The 8,840-nt window shown below is 38.7% G+C and overlaps 1 protein-coding gene across 1 annotated transcript; it reads right to left on the bottom strand.

Moving 5' to 3' along the window:
• Positions 1–1,376: 1,376 nt before the first annotated feature.
• Positions 1,377–3,424, bottom strand: LOC119990150 (cytochrome P450 71D9-like). Its single transcript, XM_038835998.1, has 2 exons — positions 2,434–3,424; positions 1,377–2,141 (listed from the first exon to the last, which is right to left on the bottom strand). The coding sequence occupies exons 1-2, from the start codon at positions 3,331–3,333 to the stop codon at positions 1,518–1,520; spliced, it is 1,524 nt and encodes a 507-aa protein (XP_038691926.1). The 5' UTR covers positions 3,334–3,424; the 3' UTR covers positions 1,377–1,517.
• Positions 3,425–8,840: the final 5,416 nt, after the last annotated feature.

Here is an 8,840-nt window from a genome sequence, read left to right as displayed (position 1 = left end):
ACATGATTGAAAACTTCGATGTAACAATGAGAGCAAGAGATGTCCTACACTTATGGGACATTTGGTTGATAATTGTGTTAGGGGAACATGAGATGAGGAGGAAATGAGTGCGAGGTGAGTGTGAGACGAGTACGGGGTGAGCATGATCATGTTTGGTATAAAATAAAGGGTGAACATGAGTGTGAGAATATTAATAGTATAATTTTCATATTATCCCTTTTTTTTTAGAAAATAAAACAATATTTTATAACAATGGTAAAAAAAGTTTTCGACAAATCAAAACTCATTCTCCGTTGTGGAGAATAACCATTCTCACCGTTTTGGTGAGCTTGGCTATTCGATCTCCACAAGGAAGAATAGAGGGTGGAATGAATTTGTGATCCCACCCTCCAAAACTCAACCAAACAAGAGAATATCTAATCTCATCCTCATCGATCTCACCCTCAAAACACCAACCAAATGTCCCATTAGTTCCAACTCCTTATCACCCACTCTCCAATTGATAACAAGCACAAGGTTCCATGGTGTATCGTCTCAACACACCTCTTTTTGATTCTTGTTGGTTTATCTGTAATATTAATGTTCTTGTAAACTTTTGTGTGAATGTGTGCTTTTTTTTTTACTTATAAAATGTTGTCCTTGTGAGGTCAAAGTTTGTATGTTGTAGTCAATGTTTGTGTAATATTTTAATATTTGGAGCACGAGGTGGAAAGTGATTGTCTAGAGACGTGAATGGAATTGTTAGTGTTATGAACTTATGGGAGACTTTTCCACATGCTATTTTATATGTTTTAATGTCATTGACACATTGTTGAGTGAAGTCTTTGACTTGTTTGATATATTTAATTTATTTTTGTATGGTGTAAAAAGTTGGTGAAGTTTCCTATCAACACTAGGGACAATAAGAGTGTGACTTAGAGATAATTCTTGGAACCAACATCTCCGTATAATTATGTGAGAGTGTATGTCTCTAGCTAGAATATGGCACATTGTGCAAAAGCTTTATGGCATTCATCAACATTAAAGGAAAGGAAAACAAGCATTAAAAGACAATCATACATTTGTGACAACTTATATATAACTTGTTAGAGTTCTGTTTTTTCCTAACCACTTGGGTGATTACCTAGTAGTGAATCTCTTTGAAGTCAAATCGTATAGACTCTTGTGGAATCAATACCATTATGGTCACGTGTTGGACTCTGACACAACTTAACCTATCATTGGATAGGAAATTTTGTGGACGCAGGTCTGACTGTCTAGGTTTAGACGCATAACGATGTCCAAATATTTTCTTCCCTTTGAAATGCATAATTTAGCAATGTAACTTGTCATGTAAGTTGTTGTCTTAATTAAAATAAAATTGTTGTTTGAGAGTGTATGAGAAATCTTCTTTTATTGGAATTACATGCATTACAATAACATTCTAGTCCCTTGTCTTATAGACATCCATGGTAAAAACAAGTGTAGATAGGAAAAGAAGGTGGAAAAACAACATTTAGAATAGTTTACTTTTAGTTTCACTCCACAATATCAGGATGATACGGAATGGGAATCAAGTAGAGATCCCTTTTTCTCCGAGCTGCAGTAGCAAAATTCTCAGTCATGTCCAGTTCTTCATATTTGACATTATCAGGGAGTTTCCAATCAAAATGGAACAACAGATTTGCGAGTGGAAATTCAACATTGGCGATTCCAAACGACATTCCTGGACACATCCTCCTTCCAGCGCCAAATGGGATGTACTCAAAACTAGTCCCCTTGTAGTCTATTGAATTGTTGAGGAATCGTTTTGGATAGAACTTCTCAGCTTCAGTCCAATGATTCGGATCTCTTCCGATCGCCCATGCATTGATGATGACTCGGGATTTCGCCTGTATTTCATAGCCGTCTATATTACATTTCTCTCCACATTCTCTTGGAACTAACAATGGAAGGGGTGGGTGTAATCTCAAAGTTTCTTTGACAACCAACTTCAAGAATTTTAATTCTTCGAGACCTATTTCATCGACATATCCTTTTGCACCAACGACTTGCCTAACCTCTTTTTGTGCCTTTTCCATCACTTTCGGATTCCTCATCAGCTCTGACATTGCCCATTCCATAACTGTAGATGATGTCTCACTCCCACCAATAAAAATGTCCTGAAAGATTGTTTAACCTGAATTGGTTAGGATCAATGGGGAAGAATTTTCTAACATGGTATTGGAACAAAGTCTCGGTCTAGTTGGACGTGACTTATATCTTTCTACTTGTTTGGTTTGGCATAACTTAGCTCATGAGTGTGTGGGAGTGTCAAGATTAAAAATCTCACATCAAGTTGACATAACCCAACTGAGTGATTTATAAGCAAAGATAGTGTTTGGGGTGGATTCTCTAATTGATACTAATCAAATAACAAACAAAAAAATCAATTCACACCATATATGTACTAACCAGTATAACTGCTTTGACATTGTCGACTGTAAATTGGATCCCAAGTTCTCCATTTTCTAGAAGATTCAAAAATACATCTAGCAAATCATCGTCCGCTGCATCTTCGCTAGAATCAACCTTCTTTAGTCTATGTTCTTCGATGATTTTTTGGAGGATCATATCGGTCTTTTTATGCAGTCTTTGAAGTTTAGTCCTCATGCCACTCATCACTTGAAATAATTTAACAGAAGGAAAGAGATCTGCAAAGCTAAAACCAGCACTCACCTCTACACTTTCTTTTAACAGTGGTATAAATATTTCTTGATCTTCAGTTCTCCCACCGAAGGCCGCTCTCGATATGATCTCATACGTTAAAGAGATTAACATCTCACTAAGATTGATCTTTGATCCTGCCTTGGAATGAATTGAATCAACAAACGCCTTTACCTCCTTTTCCCGAATCGGGATCATTGCTTGCACTCTCCTTGCGCTTAGCAGCTCCAGTGTGCAAATTTTCCTCATTTGCCTCCAATACTCTCCGTACGGTGCATATCCAATGTCAGTAGAATTGTATGAGAGGATCTGTGCTGCAATGAGATAAGGCCTATCGACGAAAGAGATGTCGTGGGTTTTCATTACTTCTTTCGCGACTTCTGTAGAAGAAACAATGATGTTGGAGACTTCTCCAAGTTGAAGATGCATAAGAGGTCCATATTTCTTCGCCAAATCGCGTAGGCGGTGATGAGGTAGAGAGCAAATGAATTGGTGCATATTTCCTAGCAGAGGTAGCTTCCACGGACTAGGAGGCCGTGGGCTTGCGCCCGAGTTGTTTCTCTTTGATTTCTTCGATATTCTGAAAACCATAAACAAGAAAACAAAGAAGGTAAGAAGTAATGGAAAAGAAGAAAACTGAAGATCCATGATGAGAAAGCAGGTGATGTTCTAAGCGTAGGTAGCAGTTTGGCCCTATTTAAAGCAGGTTGTGGATCCTTCGCCCATGTAGAAAGAAAAAAGAAAGGATTTTTTTACCATTAATTAGTTTTCTTCATTACTAATAATGAGTTATGTAGATACCCGAATCTACAATCATTGAATAGTCAACGTAATTTCTATGCAGGCCTTCTACAGCGGGATCCTGAGAAACAAAGCAAGGTTGAGATCGAAGGACTTGGGCACCAGTGGGGTACCTGCCAAAGAACCTCCGACGCTCAAGTCAGTAAACTGGAATTGGGTCGGTCAAAGCAAAGATATACGAATCATAAAATGTGAATGCTGATATGGAAATGATGGATGCAAAAAATGCCAGGTAGCTGTGAATGAACTGAGGGCTTAAGGAAGTGAAAGAGGGTGAGGGGTCTGAGTCTCCGAGAAAGATGCGTCCCCCTGCTCCCGAGGGGGAGGGGGCCTTTTATAGTTGGGTAGCCAACCGACCAATACTGACATATTGGGTACAGTTCGCAGGCAGGTACGGGGAGGTGGTGTCGAGTGTCAGGACACGCGGCCTATTTTGGTTGGTTGAAGTCCGGAGTGTACAGTGGTCAGGCGGCTCGGTGTCAGAAGGTGGCTGAAGGCCGTCTGATACGGCGTGCTAGGCTGTATGATTTGTCGGGGCCAGGTTCGACAGAGATCTCAGACGACCGTTACCTCAGGGGGCGGGGGTACGATAGAAGATAATGGTTTAGGTGCATGATCAACATGGTACGGGGTATATGCGTATGCAAATACATGTGAATATAATGCAAGACACGTACCTGAGGTGTGAGTGGTTTTTGTCTCTTGACGATTAGTTACGTTAGACGTCTCCGGTTGAGGCGCTCCTTACTGAGCCGCTTAGGGCGCTCCTTACTGGGCCGCCTAGGGTGCTCCTTAATGGGCCGCCTGGGGAGCTCCTTCATGGGACGACGAGGGCGCTCCTTACTGGGCCGCCTAGGGCGTTCCTTAATGGGCCGCCTGGGAAGCTCCTTAATGGACCGCCAAGGGCGCTTAATGTAGATGGGCTTGTGCGCCCTTTCATGGGCTGCCGAGGGCTTTGGATGTAGATGGGTGTTGACCGACCCACATTGCGTTGACCGTCGCCCAATATCGCTGGTTGAATCATCTGACGGTTTTTTGCCACTACAAGTTATATTGTTAAAATTTAGAATTTTATCTTTCAATGAAGAAAAATCAAAGGACACTTAATGTCTAACATTTTATGTATTTCCTTCACTCATGCGATATTCAACAAAGCATTCAATGTTTGGCATTGAAATGTTAGTTGAAAATCAGCAAGCATAATTTTCTCCACTATCTTATCGATGCAAGCTATCTCTTTTGTTTTAAATAAATCATTACGGGCCCGTGGCCTAGAGCAGACAATATCCTTGATGTGTTTTCAAAATTGTATTCGAGCAAAGACTCGTCCATCCATTTTGATATGGTCTTTACCTATCCACTTGTTTAGTCTAACATAACTCAACCTACAAGCGACGTGGACTCTAAATGTCCACTTGTTAGGTCCAACTTAACTCAACCTATAAGTTCGAGGAAGTGTCAAGACTAATATCTCACATCCGATTAGTATAATCCGACCGAGTAGTATATAATAGCATCTCACACATGCATGAGATTATTCAAAGCATAACAATCAAACATAAACATAGCAGGTATCGCTTTTCATCGAGTGATACATACACTTGACAATACGTGCTAAAGACAACGACAGTTTGCTATATATCTAATTGTTACTTTTCAAACTGGTTACTGAAGTCTATATATCAGATTTTTTAAGGTCAAGAAAAGAAGGGATGCCATTCCATGACGGCTGTTAATTGCCAGCAAAGAAAATTGTCTAAGGTGCTTTATTCTAAATCCGACTAATTTTATGAGAACTCTGCGCTAAGTATCCTAGACCCACTCTGCATAGTATTTATTTATTTCAGTATAATATCCCCTCCCCAACTCGACCCATGATCCCTTGACTCTCAAGGTTGAGAGTGAGTACCAACCACTAATTACATAGAGATATATTCCAAGAGACTAACGAAAACTCTGTAAATTATCTAATTGGAATCAACGGGAGCTATAGTTATCCGGACTAACAACGGTTCGCAAAATGTTCTTTGACTTCCTCATTAACCTTTTAATCTTGGTTCCATATATCCCCGTTTCTCTCGCGCTTTAATTTTCAATTTCAAGCGTTATAATTGTAATGACCAAAAAATCGTCATTCTACTTAGTCAGCATTAACCACAAACCAATGACAGGTAAAGAAAGCCTAGTTACTACTAATTTATCATTCTTATTATTATTACTAAGCACAATGTCCAAATACCCCCACATGATCCATAAGTCCAAGTCAAATCAGCACCACAATTAGTCGGCCACACCACAAGCAGCTGGGCATTCCATGTCGTCCACCTAACACCCCTATGTTGACGATATTAACCCTTACCTCAAATCAATCATCTGAGGTCATTAGTTTACTTAGTCAATACCTTTACATCATTTTTTTTGGTAGTTTATATAAATATCTTTTATATAGAATGACATATTAACCTTTAAACTAAAAATTTTATTCTCTCTCCTTTACTTTCTCTTCCTCACCGTCACTCACAAGATTTCTGTGTCTGGTAATGCTAAATGTCGAGTACTTTGGTTGGGATTTTTCAAACTCAAGCTGCTCCTACTACTTGTATTTTTTAAACGATTTGGACCGTTCTTATTGTTTGAACGACTATGGTTGCTATGTTTGAACAAATGGGGTTTCAATATCTAGAAAAAGTATAGAATCTAACGCAGGCGTTATGGGCGGATGTCGTAGGCCTTAAGCGGTATCACCGACATTCATTACAGATCATCGCCATTTTTCGCTCCAACAAAAGCAAACCAAAGAGAAGATTAAGGTGGGTCTGTCTCTGAGACCAGTGAAATAAAAAAAAATATTTAGGATTAAAGAGACAATGTGTGTGTAAACTTAACAATGGTATTTTTAATATTTTACACATCAAGGATACATAGGTATTTTCACTATAATTTTGTGTGTAGACTTGTAATTTTTTGGTGTAAACTTATCATGTTCATAATAAAGTGATGTAAAGATAGTATTTTTGAGGTGTGTAGATAAAATTACTCGTTCGAAAATGACATGTAACCCATGTACTTGGTAGCCCATGAGAGCCCAACAAGTTTATTCCATTGATTTAATCAATGGAATATTTTTATTTACACTCTTTTATCTCATAATTTATTGTTCAAAATTTATTGTTTTAATATAGATTCTATTGTTTTTTAAAACACAGTTTAGAATTCATTATTTTAGTTATGAATTCATTTGTTTTTGAAATTTCAACCTCATAAAATAGCTTTTGGGGAGTAGTTCTACCAAGGTCCATATCAATTAATATCAGAGGCTACACTATGTCTCTCAATTGTAATCGTGCGGCTGGTGATGATGTCGGCATAGCAATATTCGTATGGGACTAGTTAATGCTAAGCCACAAAGATGGTGAAGCCAGTTCACCGAGACTAGCTGGTGGAAAGCCAATTTGCATGGGCGTTGGGGTAGCGGTACATGGTCGAGTGTAACGATCTGAAGTCTTACATCGAACGTATGAGATTCTGATGTAAGGTTTATATGGACATTGGGCTCTCCAACCTCACAAGTTAGTTTTTGGGGTGTGGTTCTCACCAAAAGGTGCTTTTCTTGCTAAATTAGATGGCGTATTTGAACAAACTTATGGTCAAATTCCTGAATTAGAAATATGTCATGGAATGTCTGCCGTGAATATGTTTGACACGCAATGAATGTAGAACTTGAAAATTCTTAAGCTTCACCATCTAATGCAGTTGAAAATTCCGAAGCTTCATCACCTAATCAAGTTCCAGTTCCAACACCTTTCACACGACCATGACGATTAGGGCAAAAAATTTCAGTGTAAACATCATCATTTTTGCACAATGAAATATAGTAGGTGTTTCAATTGACACACTATAATTTGAAATGTTTCAATTTAGTCACTCAAAGATAAAATTATTTCAAATTGGTCCCTCGGACAGATTTTTCAAATTTTGGATAGTCAACCAGCCTACGTGGCAGTGTGACCGAATACAGGGAGAGCATAGAGAGCACTCTTCTTTGTGTGAAGAATAAGATGCTGCTTTAAGCTACAATTTGTCACATTGTAATTTGTGATTATTAGTCTTAATCAAACGATTTTATCAATAATTAGTGTCCAATCTTTCTTAATCACATGTGGTATCCATCCATTACATGACATTTTTATTGATTCCATAAAATCATGTGAATGAATATGCTACAAAGCAGTGTCGGCCCCAGGGCAAAACAATCAAAACTGTTGTTAGGGACCTCAGGACCATAGTCCATAAGGGCACCATTTAAAAAAAAATTACACCCTATATTAATTTTTAGGTAGTTGAAAATTATGTGTAGGTAGTTGAGGCTATCAACATGACATGATATTTTATAAATATGTTTCAAGATTTGCCCATTCACTACCTTGCAATTCCATACCACTCATTAATGATACCTAGTAGTGTAGATCATTTTAATTAGTGAAGGCCACTCACTTGGGCAAATTTCTCATATAGTTGGGTAGACTTCAATAATAGTTTATTCCAACCATCGAAAAATGTGATTCGTTTCAAATTAGTCATGGAAAATTACGATCTTGCAGTGAAGAAAGTGAGAAAGTATAATTTTGTATTTTGCCAAGCTTGTGGCTGCAAGCACATGTACAGAGTATATATAGGTACACGGTTTGGGTGCCCTAATGAACAACCAATCAGGACAAGCCACATGGCTATGATATAAACAGAAACATGCAGAAACATGTACAAATACACTACAGTATAATTTAGGAAGGTTTCGCGACAGCCTCTCTCAAACTGGTGAGTGGTGAAGCATTGCAGACCACTCCAAGTTTGTCTCTGAGAAAGATGAATCGTGAGTGTGACAAAGGTTTGGTGAGACAATCAGCTATCTGGTCATGAGAAGGGATGTAGCAAACTTGTAGTGCGTTGGACAGGACTTTGTCTCTGATGAAGTGCACATCAATTTCAATGTGCTTGGTTCTTGCGTGATAGACAGGATTTGCAGCAAGGGCTCCTGCACTTATGTTGTCACACCAGGTTATTCGAACTGTTGGCAGAAGAAAAGAGATCTCATGCAGGAGAGACTGGACCCAAGTGAGTTCACAACTGACATTAGCCAAAGCTCTATATTCGGACTCAGTACTAGATCTAGAAACCACATTCTGTTTCTTGGAAGACCAGGAAATCAAAGTATCCCCTAGAAAGACACAATACCCAGCTACAGACTTCTTATCTTCAGGGCAACAAGCCCAGTCATCATCCGAAAAACCAATCAAAGCTAGTCTGTCACATGGTTTTATATGAAGTCCCATGTCTTTAGTTCCTTTCAGATAGCG

The sequence above is a fragment of the Tripterygium wilfordii genome, chromosome 21, assembly GCF_013401445.1.
Source record: "Tripterygium wilfordii isolate XIE 37 chromosome 21, ASM1340144v1, whole genome shotgun sequence".
In the NCBI taxonomy this organism is placed as follows: domain Eukaryota; kingdom Viridiplantae; phylum Streptophyta; class Magnoliopsida; order Celastrales; family Celastraceae; genus Tripterygium; species Tripterygium wilfordii.
This window is presented reverse-complemented; position numbering and strand designations above follow the sequence as displayed.

What these genes read in the sequence shown, in the direction of transcription:
- LOC119990150 (XM_038835998.1), bottom strand. Translation starts at nt 3,333, where the DNA reads ATGGATCTTCAGTTTTCTTCTTTTCCATTACTTCTTACCTTCTTTGTT. An exon ending in ATGTCAAAGCAGTTATACTG is followed by an intron (nt 2,142 to 2,433) that starts GTTAGTACATAT and finishes ACAATCTTTCAG; the next exon opens with GACATTTTTATTGGTGGGAG.